The sequence below is a fragment of the Astyanax mexicanus genome, chromosome 24 (assembly GCF_023375975.1).
Source record: "Astyanax mexicanus isolate ESR-SI-001 chromosome 24, AstMex3_surface, whole genome shotgun sequence".
Taxonomy (NCBI): domain Eukaryota; kingdom Metazoa; phylum Chordata; class Actinopteri; order Characiformes; family Acestrorhamphidae; genus Astyanax; species Astyanax mexicanus.
Genome location: NC_064431.1, coordinates 4090004 through 4109815, shown reverse-complemented (window position 1 = coordinate 4109815; position 19812 = coordinate 4090004). Strand labels below are relative to the sequence as shown.

The following is a 19812-nucleotide window of genomic DNA, read 5'->3' as shown; positions in this document are numbered from 1 at the left end:
TCACCTTGTTCTTATGTAGTTTGTGGAGTTTTATAGCCAAAACTAAACAATAAGGGTCAAGTTTTAATTTAATAACTGAATATTTTACACTGGCAGTTTAAGATTCAGATCAATAACTATGAATGAATATCATATGTTTCGTATGTGTTCATATGGAAATAAGTAAAAACAATTTACTTAGTAATAGACTATAGATCAGCTCCCTGGTCAATTATATTTATATTAGTGGTGTCAATTGTAAAAATCAATGTAAATGTAAATGTAAATCTCTGTAAATGTAACTACGCGTCACATGGCCCAGACAGTCGCAGCTGTGATTGGTCTGCCAGCCAGAGCCGCTGATACGCGCACGCAGAAGTATAAACGTGCTCCGCTGCATAGCACATTCTACGTAGGCTACAGCGTAGGTTTCACAAATTGGGGTTAACACTACATTCTTGTATACTTGCGGAATAGATGTTATATATATATCATATATGATTCATGTAATTCACTCTGTAGAACATAAATGTACAAATGATGAAGGGCTGTAGATGAAGCTAGCAATAAATGAACTGACCTTTTTCACAGTGTACCCCTCTCCATCCTGGAGGACACAAGCAGCTTCCAGTAATGTGGTGACAGGAAGCGGCATGTTCACACCGACACTGCTCCTCACAGCTCACCCCGAACCGGCCCGACGCACACGCTAATCAGACACAGGTTACATACGATACATTTCAAAATAGACCTGGAAGCTTAATCTCCATCAGTTAGCACTGTATTAACAGCTGCTTTAATCATCAGAGTCATCACTGCATAAGTGAATCCACACTACAATTTACTAATTCTATAATTTTTCATTCAGTCAATAAAAACGTAAAATCTCACGGTATTATTACCTTTCTCACAGCGCTCTCCAACCCAGCCTGCTCCACACACACACACCCCCGTCTGTCTGTCACACTGGCCTCCATTCTCACACTCACACTCACGATGACAGTCTGTCCCGAAACGTCCTGTAGCGCACTCTGAAGATTAACACAAATATTTCTTTCTGTGATATTTGTCTTTTCAGTATAGAGTCGTGTAAACTGGATAAAATAATCATTTAAATGCTCAGAATGGTGCAGCGGACTGAGATGCTGTCACTATGATCAGTAGATTGTGGGTTCTAATCCTGGTCATGCAGCTTGCCATGAATGACATGTTTAAGTACATCCATAAAACTTGAAAGATTGAATGTTCTAAGAATGTAAACTGTAACATTTAGAAAATGTTATACTAACCAAAAATTGTTAGCTGGGTTAGCTTTTGCGATTATGTGCAAAATACAATTTCAATGTACATTTTTATGAAATCAGAGGAAAATCTTTCCGATTTCTAAGTGGCAGAAGTTTTTACAGTCATATCCAAACAAGACGGATTCATTTTGGAATGTAAAATTATATTTTACATTAATTTTAATAAGAATTTCTATAGGAAATCTGCAGCATTGGGTTCTGAATCTCCACCATCCACTTTACAATAAAGCCTGGAGCATCCCAGTATGTAGCTTCTTTCATAAAGTGACAGTGACGACAGTGAAGACACTGATCCATTTTACTGTGACTGACGTGGACGTGCACACTCTGGGGTTCCTCTGAGGGCAGATCTAAGCAAAGCACATATAAATAGTGTTTTTGAATGTTTTACTATTGTTATTATTATTATTATTATTATTATTATTATTATTATTATAATAGGTGAGAGATTGGGTTAATTAGCACCTTGGAACATGGAATAACTATGTTTAACCAGAGACAGTCCCTAACCAATAATAATTCAGTTTATTTAGCTAATAAGATTCACTCAGCTTGTTTTTGAGCATTTCGCCGCATGTGGGATTTGCCGTTTCCTGCACCATGGGCTTCATTGGCGTGTTTTTTGGCTGTAATGTGAGTGAATGCACACCCTGGAGCTGCAGTGCAGAGCGTTACGAGGTGAGCGGTGAAGGAAAGACGGCCGGTCGGGGAGTTTTACGGGGCAGACGGCTCGAGGAGGGCTAGAAGTCCGTCTGCGGTTCTGACCGCTGCTGAACGTCGGCCACAGACGCTAACGAGCTGCCAAACACCAGCAGGAGGCAAAACAAATGATGTCAGGACTGAAAACTACGGTGGCTAATTTGTTTCCTGAGTTTGCAGCTGCAAACGCTGACCACAGCAGATCCCGAGCTGAAGCCTCAGGGTTCTGTTTTTACAGAGCTGAGCCCGATCCAGACACAGCCCCTTTCAGACGATATATTCAGCAGCTCCTCCTGTAAATTAAGTGATTTGTCTGATTGGACTCGACAGCTTCTGTGAGTTTTGTGTTTATTTAAGTTAAATTTCAGATTACTGGTAACAGAAAGAGCAGCAGCAGCTCTGGAGTAAACTGGTCATGGTGAAACTGGTGGAATAAACTGGGAATGATGTAATTACTGGTAAAGCTCTGTAGTGCAGCTGAATTACCTGGTGTCAGGTAGCAATGAAAAATAAATCAAAATTCACAGAGAGCTCCTAGAAGTGCTTTAAGATGTTTGATTATTAAAATGAAGAACGTTTAAAAGAGGTTTTGCTCTAAATGTGGTGAACTTTCATTTCATTTTTTCTTTGTTCTTGCTGAATCTGCAGTTTTGTTTCTGAATTTGTTCGTTTGTTTTATGAATTCGCTTACCTGTCTCTTCATTTCGGAATTATTTTTTTCTATTATTAAATTGCTGTTCTATTTCTTAATTTGCTACTTGGTTCTGAATTTGCTCTTTGGTTTCTAAAGTTACTGTTCATTTCTGAATTGACTGTTCTGTTTCTAAAACTTCCTTTCGTTTCTAAATTTGCTCTTAATTTCGCAGTTTGCTTTTCGGTTTCTGAATTTAAAGTTCAGTTTCTACATTTTAATGTTCATTTTTTAATTTGCTCTTTGTTTTCTAAATTTACTGTTCATTTATGAAATTTCTTTTCGGTTTTTGAATTTGCTGTTCATTTCTAAATTTGCTGATAATTTCTGAATTTGCTGTTCCTTTTCTAAATTAGCTGTTCCATTTCTAAATTTGCTGATCAGTTTCTAAATGTGCTGTTCATTTCTAAGTTTGCTATTCTGTTTCAGAATTTGCTGTTTGGTTTCTGAATTTGCTGTGCTATTTTTAAAACCTTTTTTTATCTTTTTTTCTAAATTTGGTATTGATTTCTGAATTTGCTTTTCTTTTCTGAATTTACTGTTCTGTTCCTAATTTGCTGTTTTTTCTGTTTTTGAATTGGATTCTGAAATTGTTCAGGTTTGAGACTCATTTTAAACGTTTACATTTTCCTCACTTCACACTGAAACTCACCCAGTTCACAGGCCGCCCCTGTCCAGCCGCTGGCACAGGAACAGTGTCCGCTGACGTGATCACATGACCTGCCGTTCTGGCACAGGCAGGGCTGAGTGCAGCTCAATCCAAACGAGCCCTCTGGGCATTCTTAGAGAATAAAATTACATAAAGAAACTTCTACTAATATGAGCTTACTTACAGCTTTCTTTAAATGTAAACACACAGATCAGTACATACAGAACAGTACATACAGATCAGTGTGAACAGAGAAAGATACACAGTATATACAGTAGTACATACAGAGGGGTGCAGTATTGCATTGCTGGAGACAATTACTCACTTTGGGAGCAATTTACACCTGTCCAACCTGCCGTACACACACACTGACCACTGGCAGCATGGCAGCTCACACTGTTCTGGCAAGTGCAGGTCTGGGAACAGCCTTCACCATAGAAGCCAGAGGGACAAGCTGTGAAAAGTGCACAAAAAAACTGAAAAATGATAATTGATAGAGAGAAATAGGGCTGCATACCATATTGTTTCAGCATCTTTCTCACATTGCGCACGTGGGCAATAGTCATATCACAGGACCTGCAATGTTTTGTGCATTAACACATTTTTTCTTTACTTTTGGCTGCTTGATACAAACAGAAAATGAATTAGTTTGCTGCGTAATGTAAAATAAACCAATCAGAGTGTCACTTGTCAGTCCCTTTAAGAAGCAGGTGCGCTCTGACTTTGGTGGATTGGTATTTTAACGGCGCAGAGATTCTCTGATTCTCAGCAGAGGAAATTGACCTGCATGTTCATGCTGTGAAGGTGTGTGAGCAGGTCATTTACAGGAACAGCAATGTTATTTTACTCTCTATTCTGCTTATTGTTGATGTAAAAGTTGTGTTTGTGCATTGTGGCATGTCCATGTGTACTGTGCTGCTCTGAGCACATCTGCATTGCCAAGGAAGGAAGGAATGTCTAACTGTTGACTGTTGTCAGGATTTAAATCAGTCACTGGTGCACTGCTCCAAGATAGCAATACGCCAGACAATTACCTGAACACACCTCACTTCCAGACCACCATGCCCATCAGTGTAGATATATTTGTGAACTCAGACGCTATTTTTAACGATATGGGCGTGGATATAGACTACTAAGGGGGTGTAAGATAGCAATGAGCATATTGCAACATATTATACTTGGTGAGAATAGACCTGTATACATACTCTGGTTGCAGGTGGTACCCAGCCAGCCTGATGAACAAACACATTCACCAGTGATGTGATTACACTGTCCACCGTTCACACAGACACACTTCTGCTGGCAGTCCAGCCCATAAAAACCCTGTGGACAGGCTGACAAAACAACAACTGTAATGTAATTAAGTAAATAAGCTTTCAGAAATGGTTTAGTGTTAGATTTAATATATAAGTTTATTATTAGATTTAAAGAGTTAAAGTTGTGAAACTCACGTTTTTCACAGAAAGTTCCAGTCCAGCCCATGCTGCAGGTACAGGCTCCACTCACGTGGTCACATGACGCTTCATTTTCACACTGGCAGTGCTGCCGGCAGCCTGAACCAAAAAAGCCAGCAGGGCATTCTGGGAAAGAGAGGAGAGACACGGCTTAAGGATATCTCAACACAAAGATGATCATTCAGGAGTGCACCTCTTCATTAGGTAAGAAGATTAGGGGCAGGGTCACACTGTATATATGTCGTCTATCTGTGGTGATTCTTTATGAAAAATGGACACAATATATATAGATATACATACATACTAAATTACAAATTACATACTACTCCACAATAAACGTTTATTTTAATTTTTTAGGACTCAAAATACTAATCTCACCCAAAATTAATACTTAAAAGGTAACTAAACCCCCTGATTTTTGCTGACTGCACCCTCAGCTCAAAATTTCAGGGGAGAAAATGTTAAAAAGTGGGAGGGGTAGTTTGTGAGGGGCATGGGTGATGTATGGGTTTAGGGTCTGAGCAAAAGGGAGAGCTGATTGGCTGAGCTGCTGCAGCAGCAGCAGGAGTGTGCCTCTGATAGCGTTGAGGCTCATATGGTTGGACGTCAGCAAGGGGGCGGTATTATTGATTGTCTGATTTGCATATAGTGATGCGTCTCACTGTCACAGTACACGGAAACATCATCCTCGCCTATAGCACAGCTGAACCTGAGAGGGATTCAGCTGAAATTACCACTATGAAAGTGTTTTTTAAAGGTTAGGAAATGTTTATAAAGATTTTAAGCAGGACTTAGGTTTAGTGGCTCTTTAAAATGCATATAATATTTATCAAGTTCACTCACTGTGCTCACAGTGAACTCCAGTAAAGCCAGGTTCACAGGTACACTGGCCTGTAGCAGGATCACAGCTCCCGTCACTGTTCTTACAGTCGCATACCCTCACACAGTCCGGCCCCCAGTGTCCCGCATCACACGCTGTCAACACACACACACACACACACAAAAAAAACATTAAAGAGAGGTTTAATGCCAAACATCTGACAGACGGTACAGTAGTAGCAGGTGAAGACGGTCCCTCAGGAATGTCCGCAGCGTTGTGAAACACGTGAACGGGACGACTGAGATTGAGTCATCCGCTCTGAAACCCCAGCAGGACGATTTCATCACTGATCTCCTGTCCTGCTGTTTACGAGGACAGGACTCAGAGATAACCTGTCAAAAGCTGGTTTTGATCAAGTGCTGAAAAACTGATTCCTGAGGAACTGCTGCTAAATAAATAATCGCAGCTCGCTGTTCCTCACTGACGTTATCCAGCTGGTTCTCACGCACCTTTCTTACAGTTGTGTCCCGTCCAGCCCAGCGCGCACGTGCAGCGCCCCGTCACAGGGTGGCATCGTCCGCTGTTCTCACACACACACTTCAGCTGGCAGCCCTGACCGAAACGCCCAGCCGGACATACTGCACACACACACACACACACACACACACACACACAAACAAACGTGTTTATTTTAAGGTTGAAGTTATGGCTATAACAAAATTTAAATTTATAGATTTCACTTAATCTCTGTGGTCAGTGAAATATAAACATTTTTATTTTTTTATTTGTTGTTTAATATTTCTTCTTTTTTTTTGCTCTACATTTCTGAAATCTAGTTTCTAAATATACCTTTATAAATTTACTCTTTCTCCAGTTTAATGCTCTGTATTAAACATTTGTTGTTCTGTGTTCTCTTTCTTATAACACTTTTTTTGTTATTGGCCTTTTTCAGAATTTTCTGTTCTGTTTCTCAATTTTTATTTTATGTTTTATGTTTTTCTTAACTTTTCTTCATAAAATTTGAGAAATTCTGTTGCTGTTCTGTTTCTGAATTAGCTTTTTCTTTAGAAATTATCTGTTCCTTTTCTGAATTGGCTGTTTATTTCTAAATTAGCTGTTCTGTTTCGGAATCAGCTGTTCCTTTCTAAATCAGCTCTTCTCATTCTGAATTAGCTGTTCCTTTCTAAAATAGCTGTTCTGTTTTTGAATTAGCTGTTTCGTTCCTGAATTCGATTTTTCATTTCTAAATTAGCTCTTCTGTTTCTGAACTAGCTTTTCCTTTTTTATTATTTATTTCTTAATTTATACAAATTCTCCACAATTTACAAGGGCAATTACCCAACACATTCACTATGTTACTGAAAAGTATTTTATCGTCTTCAGTCTCTATAAAGTTCAGGCTGAAGGTGGTGTAGATAAATCAGTCAGTGCTGCTGTACTCACAGTTCTGGCAGAGTCTGCCCATGTATCCAGGTGTACAAATGCAGGTGCCACTCTGTTTATCACACTCGCCTCCATTCTCACACACTGGGCACGTCTCCTTACAGCCCTCCCCCCACTGCCCTGCGAGACACTCTGAGAAGGAGACACAGAGAATAAGACGGACATATCCTGTACTGTTCAGAGTTTATTACAGAACCTAAAAACACTATTATAAAGCATTTAATACATTACATAGCAGCTCACCTGATTTAACATGAAACACTGAAAACTCTAAAAATGTTAAATCACTACTTTTTTTACAAGTGTTATTTGTATTTATTCTAATATTAGTGATTTACTGTGTACAAACTCTTACTGGCCAGACAACCAATGTTTGGTTGGTTAACTTTTTTAGTTAACTGAATTATCTCTTTCTTTCTAAATGAGCTGTTTCTTTTCTGAATTAGCTCTTCCTTTCATGAACTTCTGTTTATGAATTAGCTGTTCTGTTTCAAAATTAGCTGCTCTGTTTATGAATTAGCTCTTTTGTCAATGAAATAGCTGTTTTGTAACTGAATTGGCTGTTCTCTATCTGAACTATCTGTTCTTTTTCTGAATAGGTTTTCACAATACAAGTATTCGTCTAGCTGGAAAAGTTATGTGAGATACATTAGTTGGTACCACTTTAAAATAAGACTACCTTTATAAAGAGTTTATAAATGGTTTACAATCAGTTTATTAATGGTTACTAATTAGGTTGTAAATGCCTTAAAAATCATTAATAATCAGTTATAACACATACGTTGAAAGAGCAACAATTACTGAATGAAACTGTTGTTTGCCAAATACTGAACCCACAGCCATCTATATTGTTGCCCTTTCTACGTATGTGTTATAACTGATTATTAATGACTTTTAAGGCATTTACAATCTAATTATTAACCATTAATAAACTAATTGTAAACCATTTATAAACCCTTTATAAAGGTAGTCTTATACTGTAAACATTATTTCTGTAATAGTACAGGCTAACCTTCCTGGAACCTCTTCAAAACATTGCTAAATGTTCTTACAACGTTCTCTGTTGGAAAGATAGAAATCAGCTTATAAATTCTAATTAAATCTACAGGAACACAAGCTCACCTTTCTCACAGCGGCTACCCATCACCCCTGCTGGACATCTGCACTGTCCGGTCACCTGGTCACAAGGGGCTCCTGAACAGTCACATGACTGAGAACAGCTGAGCCCAAACGTCCCAATTTCACAATCTATAAGAGAAGAAATAGACAAAATATACTATATTGCCTAAAAGTAATCATGGAACCAAATCATGGAACCACGGGTGTATAAAGCCAAGCACCTAGACATACAGACTGCTTCTAACTGCTTTCACAAAAATGAGTAAAAAAAAAAATGGGTCATTCTCAGGAGCTCAGTTGTGAAATTTCACTACTCACTATTAAATATTCCATAGCCAACTGTCAGTGATATTATAACACAGTGTAAGAGACTGGGAACGACAGCGACTCTGTGCTCTTTCAGTGTAAAATACACTTAATGTAGCTTCAGATTAGATCAAGAACAGTAGAGAGTAGAGTTTCTATGGTGGAGCAGCTCCATAGCAGCTACTATAATGTATAATACACTGAATTTAGTAAGATTTTAATGATCTGACCCTGGTCACAGTTTTCTCCTGTCTTGCCGGCCGGACACTGCTGCTGACACGCCCCGGTCACAGGATTACAGGTGGAGCCAGACGGGCAGGAACACTTCTTCTCACAGCCTGAGCCGAAGAAGCCTTCATCACACTCTGCAGACACAACATCCAGTTCAGTTAAAAAACAGTGTTTACTCCTAAATTCCTAATATCTAAAGTTTATGACCTGCAAAATAAGCCTGCAGTTTAAAATGTATTTCTTTATTTATACACTGCATGTTTGAGGCCAATATACTGTATACAGCACTTTTTGGAAGTCTACAGTCCTCTCCAAAAGTATTAGAACATTCAGTCAGAGGTCAATCAATTTATTTCTGCTGTAGACTGAAAACATTTGTGTTCAACATTAAAACATGAATATGAGAAAAAAGATCAACATTCAGAGGTCAAGCTTTTTTTTCCAGGTATTTACATGTGTTTTGTTGCCCAGATGTGTCCAACGTGTGTGTAAATTGATTATTCAAGTATTATTTAATTAAAATAGCGATAAATGTATATGCTTAGTTTCTGATTTGGGTTTTGCCTGTACAGACTGTGCATTTATAGTTACAGGAGTAACCAACATTAAAACCATAGATCTGTCTATTGGTGTAAAACAAATAGCTGTGAAGCTGAAAGAAGACAGAAAATCAAATCAGAGCCTTTGCACAAATATTTGCCATAGCCAATACAACCCTTTGGAATGTCCTGAAGAAGAAAGTCATCACTGGTGTACTATGTAACAGATGTTGAACAGGCAGACCAAGTAAAACCACAGCAGTTGAGGACAAACATTGTAAATGAAATGTACACTGATGATATCCTCGATATACTTAAAAAGAGAGATTTATTAAAATCAAAATTTATAATGATACAAAAAAATAGTCATATATTTTCAATTTTCAATTTTATTTATCTTTTTTTTAAATATTTAATTTACTGCTATTTTAAAGTGATTAAATGTAGTTATTATTTTCATTTTTTTTTTTTTTATATATTATGTCAATCTTTGTATTTGTAAATGCTTGGCTACATTGAAAATGAGGGTTGCCCTCAATGTACTTCCACGTTAAAATAAAGGTTAATTAATTGATTGATTACCCAGCTTTAACCTGAAGTCACTGATATTAATAATGCAATTTGTGTATCAATAATTAAAGTAGCATAAATGGTACTGGTTGGATACTATTTGTAATCTGGTACATTTTGTTATGTAAAATATGAACAGTATGAACTTGTCTTTGTACAAATTCAACAAAAAAAAGCTTTACAAAAAAAATCAATAAATTGACATTGCACCAAACATTGCACTTCCTGATGCTTGGAGTTGCCTTGTCTTTTTTTGAAATATACTTTCTTCTGAAATTATGATATATATATTTTTTTTTTACATGCATAAAGAATGTCAAACTGTATTTAAAAGAGGTGTCCCCAAACTTTTAAAGGGTCGTGTAATTAAAGCTGTAATGAATTCATCCTGTTCACACTGGTAACATGATCCTGAGGATCCTCGGGGGGGTTCTGACCTTTCTCACATTTGTTGCCCCAGAAACCAGGTTTGCAGATGCAGCTCCCGTGTCGGCGGTGACACTCCAGTGTGTTCTGCTGCACACACTTACACTCCTCCGAGCAGCCCGGCCCGAACACCCACTTCGGACACGCTGCTCACCACAGAGACAAAAAAATTACAACAAGATCATATACAGTAGCAGTCAGAGGTATGAACATACTTTCTGATTCAATGTTTTTCTTAATTTCTTTATTTAATTTATTTTCTATATTGCAGATTAATATTAAATACGTGAAAACAGTTAAGGGACACTTATGGAATTAAGTAGTAAACAGTAAAAACACTGTTAGTCCTCCACATGAATCCCCTGATCTAAACCTGATGAACTGAGACGGTGATTTGAGATCATTTAATTGGGATGAGCTGGAGCTTCACAGCGTGAAGAAAAAGAAGCAGCAACTATTGTTCAGCACCTCCAGGAACTCCTTCCTTCAAGAGGCTGAGAAAACTATTCCAGGTGACTCTCTCTCATGAAGACACTGAGATTAAAATCTCACCAAGAGTGTGCAGATCTGTCCTCAAAGATAAATGTGCTACTTAGAAGAATCTAAAGTAGAAAACATATTCTGGATTGTTTAACATGTTTTATTTACAGAATAATTCTGCACGTGTTCCTCTATAGCTTCAATATAGTCTTTAAAATTAAACTTACAACGTAAAAAATTATAATAAGAAAGAAAACACCTTAAATGAGAAGAGGTGTGTCCAAACTTTTCACTGGTTGTGCAATATATAAACCAAACCAGCTAAATGTAGCATATTAAAGCTCATATCTTTACTACAGAGGTCAGTAAATATATGGTCAGACTTACGCAGGTGGCAGAATCTTCCGTACAGCCCCGGGTCACACAGACAGGCTCCGTATGTGCGGTGGCAGCGGCCGTTATTAGCACAGTTACATTTCTTATTGCAGTGTTTTCCATACAGGCCTTTGGGACAGCCTGTGCAACACAGATAATTATATAAGAAATATTTTTGGAAAAATAAAATATTTTACAACTCTGACAGATATAAAAAAAAATTTAAAAAAAATCTAAAGGTCAATATGTTAAGTGTATGTTTTAATCATTTATACGCTTGTGATAATAATACTTTTAATCTAAGCAATTTGATTGAACAACTTGTTATATTAAAATGTTATACATTTATATTTCATGTCTGATATTATGATCAAACAGAGTAAAATCTAAATCACTAAATGTTACATTTATATTTTAGGACCTTGGCAATGGCAACTTTACAAAACTATAAATAAGAATACTGCATTATTATATTATATTATATTATATTTGATTAGATTAGATTAGATTAGATTAGATTATAATGCAACCTGTGTATCAATAATTGGAGTAGTATAAATGCCACTGGATAGATACCTTTACAAAACTATAAATGGAAGTCAGTGTAAAAATGACATATTATATTGCATTATTATATTATATTATATTACATTAGATTAGATTAGATTAGATTATACATTATATGTTCCTATCAGATCATTTATAGATGTAAAGAACAACTGCTTTTAATACTCAAATGAGCATTTTTTTTTTTTTTACAAAATTCCTGACATTTATCAATGATTACTTATTTGGGTTGTATTTAGAAGGACAATGGGATTATGGGAATTCTGCACTATAAGGCTCTAAAAAAATTACAAATCTTTGCCACTGCTCCAAATAAAACTACACAAAAACATACACTAATCTAGAACACAGGACATTCTTTTTGTATTTACTTTCTTATAGCATTACTTATTTATCGGTGGTGCTGCAATTATATTATGTTTAAAAATAACTTGTGCAACTTAGTAATTTCTACACACAACCAGTTTAGAAGCCTCTAGACTGACCGTCCTGGCAGAGATCTCCACTGACGCCCGGCGGACAGCGGCAGCTTCCAGTCACCGGATCACACACACCTCCGTTCTTACATTTACAGCTGAAAGAGCAGTTCCGGCCAAACCAGCCCTCAGGACACGCTGCATCATACATACAGAGAATAACACACACATACACACAGCATGAAAGATTTCATCATATCCTATGAAATAACCAGGCTATAGATATTTATATGCATGTAATTTCACACAGACGCATGTGAGTTTATTATTGGAAGCTCACTCTGGTTGCAGATGATTCCTGTCCAACCGTCTGGGCACTCACAGCCACTTCTATAAGCATTACACACACCTCCATTCACACAGTCCTCACAGCTCAAACTGCAGTCAAAACCAAAGGTGTCATTTAGACACACTGCGAAGAGAACGAGAGAGAGAAGAAAAAAAAGACATCATTCTTGTACAAGTCAGGAAAACCAATACAACACAGATCCTCACAGCTTAAACAGCACTATCAACTTTCACCCATTAAAAATTGTGAATTCAGAGCCTGTAACACATATTAACTGATCCAGGACTAGTAACTGAGACTAATTAATGTTTTTTTTTGTTTTCTGAATTAATGCAATAAAATAATCACAGCAATGTTCTAATACCTAGCATAAAGCCTTTGTAGAAATATTTATAGGCTGTTAAAGGGTAACTAACCCCCCTGATTTTAGCTGACTTTACTCTCAGCTCAAATTTGAAGGAAGAAAAAAAAAAATATATATATATATATATATATATATATATATATATATATGTATATATATATATATACATACATATATATATATTTATATATGATTTACAGCACTAACAAAAACATATCTAACCGAATTTCTCCGTCAGTGAGCTCTCTGCTCGGAGCTCGCTGGTATCCTCCTCATAGTCATCATAGCGCTCCAGAGCCTCATAGTCATGTAGGACGGCCAGCTGTGGTTTGGGCCTCTCCACCGCCTGGCCATTGCTCAGAGCCTCAACTGCTCCTTCCAACACTGCAAACACACACAGACACACAAACAGGAAGGAGACGTAGTGATTAGGTTTTGATGCTGGAAAAGTGCCTAAACTTTTCCAACTTGAAAAGAACAGTAACTGTGCATTAGAATTTGCTTAAACCCTTAACCAGCCAAGATTTTTGTCAATTTTCTGCTTGATATTACACCACTAAATATTGAGGACTTCTGATCAAACATTACATAAATAAAAAAATTAAATGTTTCATAAGAAAAATGACTGATAATCATATTTGTAATTGTAATAGAAAATGGTAAAAAATACATGTAAGTAATCTGCTAATGTCAATATATATTATATAATAAAATCATAAAATTTACTCTTTCCTGAACTTCATTTTAAAATCAATATTTTCCTGAATACAAATCAAACAGTTGATGTCTTTCAAACCTTTAGTTTCATTATGTTTATCTAGTTTTTATGTCTGTTACTGATCTGGAATTATTAAGTGGAGTAGAGAAAAAGGAGGAGATTTTAAACCCCATGCATTTTCAGAGTGTTAAAATTATTTTACTGCAGAAAAAATTTGTTTTTTTAATCACCTAAACCTGTAGACTGTATATGGGACAAGGCATTTTAAGGGGGTAAAATATATTGTTCACTTTTAAATAGAAATAGAGTCTACAGAGTTAACTACTTCTCAATTAAAACATAAATAAATATAAAAGACAATATGATTAAACTGAATGTTAATAAGATTTATAAGATTCATTCATCCTGGTCATTTTTCTGAGAAGCAGCCGAGTCTGACTCACAGATGCAGGAGCGTCGGTCTTCATCCAGGCGATGACCTCGTTTGCAGTAGCACTGGAACGATCCAGCGCTGTTCTGACACGTGTGATCACAGCCTCCGTTTTCAGCCAGACACTCGTCTATATCTGTAACCACAGTGAAACCGTCAGTAAAAGAGATAATACTGTAGAGTATTAGACTATATAACAGTGACTATATGCCAAGGGACATTGAGGGTCATTGAGGGACATCTAATTCCAAAACCATGGAGTAATGTGAAATAAACCAATCAGTGTGCCAGTAGTCATTCCCTTTAAGAGCCAGGTGAGCTCTGACTTTGGCACGTTAGTATTTTAACAGCGCAGTGCTTTTGTACATCTCAGCAGAGACAGATACTGATCTGTGTGTTCACACTGTGAAGATACACCATCAGCTCATTTAAGAAAACAGCAATGCTGTTTTAATATTCATTCTGTTTATTGTTGAGTTAAAAATCGTGTTTGCGCTGTGTAGCGCATCCGTGTGTGTGTGTTTAATAAGATGTATGAGGTGAGGTGTATGTCCGCTGAGGACGCACAGTGTGTACGGCACTCCTGCGTGGCCAAAAATTGGATTGGGGGGGCTAACTGTTGTCAGGGTTTTAATCAGTCAGTGGCACACCTGTATTTTCTGCAGCCAAGATAGAAACACACCAGAAATATGTGTGTATTAAGGTAATTCAAAATTCAAAACTAACCGTCACAGCTGCACCCATCAGAGTTGAGCCGATATCCAGCAGCGCAGTAGCACTCGTAGCCTCCTGGGTAGTTTGTACAGTCCTGCTCACAACATGAGCTACCGTCTACACACTCATCCAGATCTAACACACAAATACACAAACAAACACACACACACAATTTCAACAATTCCAGGAATAAAACTACCGATAAATGTAAATTTAATTTAGACTGTTTGAGGTTAGCCAGTTAGCCACTGTTCTTTACCTATACACGTCCTCAGGTCATCGTCCAGCCGGTAGCCCTGATTACAGCTACACACCGGCCCACTGGTGGAGTGCTGACAGTGGTGGGAGCATCCGCCGTTATTCACCTCACAGCTGTTCACAATCTCCATCTCAATCCCTGCCACAGAATAAAGACACATATTTTAGAAGCAATGTTCATAATTGATTTATGTAACATTCAAAAATGTAAAATCAATTTCATCACTTTCATTTTAACTGTGTTACGTATAAAGTTTTTGTGGAATGATCCTACTAGTAACCTTGTTACCAGGTTACCATGCTTAAAAATGTCATTCATTTATTCTTAGACAAATAAATAAATAAAGAAATAAAGAAAGAAATACTTTAAACTCAGACTAAAATTTAAATGGCACATAATTATATACTAGAAAGCAAGACATCTGTGTTGACACAGATGGGTGTCACATAAAAAAACGTATGTCCACAATAGCAAGATTAAAAAAAAAAAAAATCCAATTTAATTTAATTTAATTTATTTAAGTCAATAAAAAAAAAAGAGTCATTTTGGAGCATTATGATTTATAATGACATTCTGACACAAGATTTAAATTATATAGATAATAAAATAAAAAATGAACAAAATAATTGTGTGAAATTTGTGTTGTGTATCTTCCACGTGCTTCTAATTCACCAGGATGAACTAATTACACAATATGAAGGAAAAATTAGATTATTAAAAAGTAAAAATCAGCAAAAATGAAGATAATGGTGAAATATTTGTCAGAAACATTTAAGGTACAGTATTTAACATGTTCTACATTGTAGATTAATACTAAAATCACACAAACTATGAAGAAAAACATATGGAATTATTAAGTAAAAAGAAAGTGTTAAATAAACCAAAAAATGTTTTATATTTTAGAATCTTTAAAGAAGCACCTCTTGCCTAGATTAGACAGTTTTGCACATTTTGGCTGGATTTTCTCAGTTTTATGAGGTAGAGTCACCTGGAATTCAGGCTTTCAGTTAACAGCTGTGCTGAACTCATCAAGAGTTAATTACTTGGATTTCTTTTCTCTTAATAATGTGTTTGAGAGCATCAGTTAAAGTAAAGTAGTGAAGAGGTAGAGTTACAGGTATACAGTGAATAGTGAATATTTGAGTAATGTTCTAATACATATTATGGAAAGAACTACTCAACTAAATAAAGAAAAATGACTTTAAGAAATGAAAGTCAGTCAATTCATAACATTTCAAGAACTTTGAAAGTAGCTTTAAGTGCAGTCACTGCAAAGACTTTTAAAAAAACGTTATGATGAAACTGGCTCTCATCAGGATTGCGTCAGGTAAGGAAGACCAAAAATTTCCATCTATTGAACAGGATAGGTACAACAAGTTAACAGCTCCCCAGATAAGAGCAGCTAAATGCTTCAAGCTACTGCATGATTCCTTATGAGTTCCTTTATAGTCTGGATGATTTTAGTATTAATTTACAAAGTAGAAAAAATCTAATAATAACATTAAATAAAAAGGTGTGTCTAAACTTTTGACAGGGTGAACTCACGGTAGCACTGTTTTCCATCTTCTCCCAGCTCATAGGCAGCATTACAAACACACACGAATGAGCCCCTGGTGTTGCGGCAACCATGTGCACAGTTCGCCTGACCCGTCTGGCACTCGTTGATGTCTGAGATGCACACACACACACACACACACACACACACACACACACACACACACACACACACACACACACACACACACAAACACACACACAGAGACACACAAAGACACACACACACACACACAAAAACACAAACACACACACACACACACACACACACACAAAAACACAAACACACACACACACACACACACACACACACACACAAAATATCCACATGCATAGTTCAAATTCAGGGCTGTTCGGCTTGGTCAACAGAAAGGCCACGAGGAGCTTGGAGATACACTGAATACATCTGCTTAATTTATGCCAGAGAGACATTTGTGCTCAAGAAAAAAAAACATTAAATTCATCCCCTCCAGGAAAGGGCAAGCTCTGCAGCTGCACTGAGGAAACAAACAACAAACCCCACTAACAAACCAACTAGCAGACTGAGAAGATTTACAGAGACAAATGTGCTGCAATATGATGTGATATGTGAGTGGTTGATCACAATTACATTGCATGTGTTGATATGTTGTAGCTAGTGATTGCTAAGGTAATGGTGACTGGGTACTTTATGTTTTGGTTGCTATGTGTTGCTGAGGTGTTGCTTGGTGGTTATTACAGTATTACTCAAGTAACTTCAGTTAACTTTAGTTGCCAATCTTGTGCCCTGAGCATGTGCACTCTGCAGCTTCAGCTTTCTGTTCTTGGCAGACATAAGATTAACCTGATTTAGTTGTGTTTTTTTTTTTTTTTTTTTTTAGAAATAAGGCCACACAGTACAGACATTAACGATTGATTTTTTTTTTTTTATGTCTCAATTTCTTAATTATTTACATTGCAATCATAACATTTTAATAGTGTTTAAACTGTTATTTGTATAAATAAATTATTTAAAATCACTTATGCTCCTTGCTATCAATGTACTCAGTTTACTTCCTCTGTACAAACCGTTTCAAAGATGCTGTACAGGGCTAGAGTTAAATTCACAATTGCTGGGATAAATACTTAATTAGAATAGCACTACAGAGGTAAATTCATGGTTTTATTAATGCTGCTATGGTACATTCATGATTAGAACAGCACTGCTGAGGTAAATGCATGGTTTTAATAATGCTACTAAGGTAAATTCATGATTAGAAGAGCACTGCTGAGACAAATTCATGATTAAAACAGCATTGCTGAGATAAATTGCTGATTAGAATAGTACTGCTGAGGTAAATTCATAATTAGAGTATGAATAGTACTGCTGGGGTAAATGCATGATTAAAACAGCACTACTGAGGTAAAATGATGATAAGAACAACCCTGCTGAGGTAGAGTCATGATTATAACAGCCCTGCTAAGGTAGAATCATGATAACAGCACTGCTGAGGTAAATGTATGATTATAATAGCACTACTGAGGTAAATGTAAGAAGCTTTGTTTGTCTGTCTGCTTAGCATCACCACTACTCTCTTTACCTTCACAGGTTTTGCCGTCCTCTGCCAGAGTGTATCCTGGGCTGCAGTCACAGTGAGCCCTCCCTCCATCAGTGCGACACTCCTGAGAACAGCCACCGTTTCTGACCGCACACGGGTCAGACACTGATACACACACACACACACACACACACACACACATTATGTAATCAGTAATAAAAGAGCTATATGAAGAACATCCCCAGGGCTGGACAGTATATAAGCATTGTAATTCAAACGCATTAATTGATTCAATGCATTGTTAGAGTGGGCCTTTATATTTTCAGTATGTTAAACCCAGGGTAAATATGGTAAAAATGTGGTAAATTTCCACACAGACTCACGGGTGCAGTGCTTGCCGTCCTCAGCGAGTGTGTAGTTGGGGCGACAGCGGCACTGGAAGTGGGCTGCTGTCTGCTGGACACAGTAGTGCTCACATCCTCCATTGCCGATACCGCAGGAGTGGACAGCTGGATGAAAAAAAATAGAAAATAGAGTTTCGGTTTATTAGATAATGTCAAAATATGAGCATTTCATATTTTTTGCATGGGAAAGCGCACTTAAAATCCTTACATTTTTACCAAAAATCTTTAGTGCACCTTATAATCTGGTGCACCTTATGTATGAATTACAGAAGCAGTAAAGCCACTCCATTAAAGTACAGCGTTATACAGATTTTCAGTTTCGGTTTATTTCTCCAGCACAAGGGCTAAAGAACTATTATCACCCTGTAGCCTGCTGCTAACCTCACCTAGCACTGCCGGAGCAGCATTAGCATTAGCCACTAACCATGCTAGCTCTTTTGCCATTCAGAGAAGAGTATATCGGACTGTAGTTTGCATGTTTACACTGCTAATATCACCCTGGCTTAATGGAACACTCAGGGTTCCTCAGTGTAGCCCTAGTGCTTACCTGCTAATGCTAATGCCCCAGACTTAGTGCTGGAGAAATTTGGGAATCAAAGCTTACTAAAAATAAACAGAAATGCTTTTCTCACACAAATAAACAGTTTTCAGAGAGAAATCTGTGTAGATTAAAATCTCGAAATTACTTTAAAAGAAAGTCTTTTTTTATTGCAGTTTTGTTTACTTAGCTTAGCTTTACTTAACGCCCCACACCACCATCACCACCCAGCGAAAAGACCTGCTGAATTAGAAGCCTTATGTATGGAAAATAGACCAGAAAATAGATGTTCACTGATAGTGCGCCTTACACTGCAAACCCATATGTTGTTTGAACTCAAATGATTTAGGTCTGTTTTACATAAAATTGGATATTTCTAAACAATAACAACTATTTTGAGTTAGTTGAACATTTACGGGCACATTTACTGTACTATTCAAACTGTTAAGTTGAATCAACTTATAATAACTGAGTTTAGTCTGTTGCCATTATCAGCTTCTTTTCCATTGGCTTCTGTCACAATCTATTTGCATACTGGGCGTGTCCAACAGTTTATGACACTCACCATCTGTGTAGCGATTCTCCCTGGGCTACCTTAAAAATAAATTAACTTCCCCTTTAGTTGTAATGACTGTTTTAATTGATTTTAACTCAAGTTTGCATTCCCCATTACTGAAACCTAAAATTTGAGCAAACCAGCTGCCTCAAAAAACTCAACTTCTCTGGTCTTCCAATATAACAAAAAAAAAGTTAAATCAACTTCCCCTTTAGTTTTCATTAGCCATTACTTAACTTTTTTAAGTGCCAGATATCACTTTTTTAAGCCATTACTTAACTTTTCTAAGACAACTGGTTTCCTACATTTTTTTTAAGTTAACTCAACTTATCCGGGCTCAC

General features: G+C 36.9%; 1 protein-coding gene across 1 annotated transcript in view; it reads right to left on the bottom strand.

Annotated features, from left to right (window-relative positions):
• The window catches only part of megf6b (multiple EGF-like-domains 6b), a 95330-nt gene that overhangs the window by 10283 nt on the left and 65235 nt on the right, over positions 1-19812 (bottom strand). The window contains exons 7-28 of the mRNA XM_022682263.2: positions 18357-18482; positions 18016-18138; positions 16448-16570; positions 14903-15040; positions 14656-14778; positions 13943-14065; positions 13004-13165; positions 12409-12540; positions 12138-12266; positions 11098-11226; positions 10242-10376; positions 8695-8829; positions 8162-8287; positions 7040-7171; positions 6106-6234; positions 5620-5751; positions 4774-4902; positions 4528-4656; positions 3648-3776; positions 3326-3454; positions 882-1010; positions 560-688 (exon numbers count right to left, since the gene is read on the bottom strand). Coding sequence (XP_022537984.2) covers positions 560-688; positions 882-1010; positions 3326-3454; positions 3648-3776; positions 4528-4656; positions 4774-4902; positions 5620-5751; positions 6106-6234; positions 7040-7171; positions 8162-8287; positions 8695-8829; positions 10242-10376; positions 11098-11226; positions 12138-12266; positions 12409-12540; positions 13004-13165; positions 13943-14065; positions 14656-14778; positions 14903-15040; positions 16448-16570; positions 18016-18138; positions 18357-18482 — 2871 coding nt within the window. The remainder of the gene's footprint in view (positions 1-559; positions 689-881; positions 1011-3325; positions 3455-3647; positions 3777-4527; positions 4657-4773; positions 4903-5619; positions 5752-6105; positions 6235-7039; positions 7172-8161; positions 8288-8694; positions 8830-10241; positions 10377-11097; positions 11227-12137; positions 12267-12408; positions 12541-13003; positions 13166-13942; positions 14066-14655; positions 14779-14902; positions 15041-16447; positions 16571-18015; positions 18139-18356; positions 18483-19812) is intronic.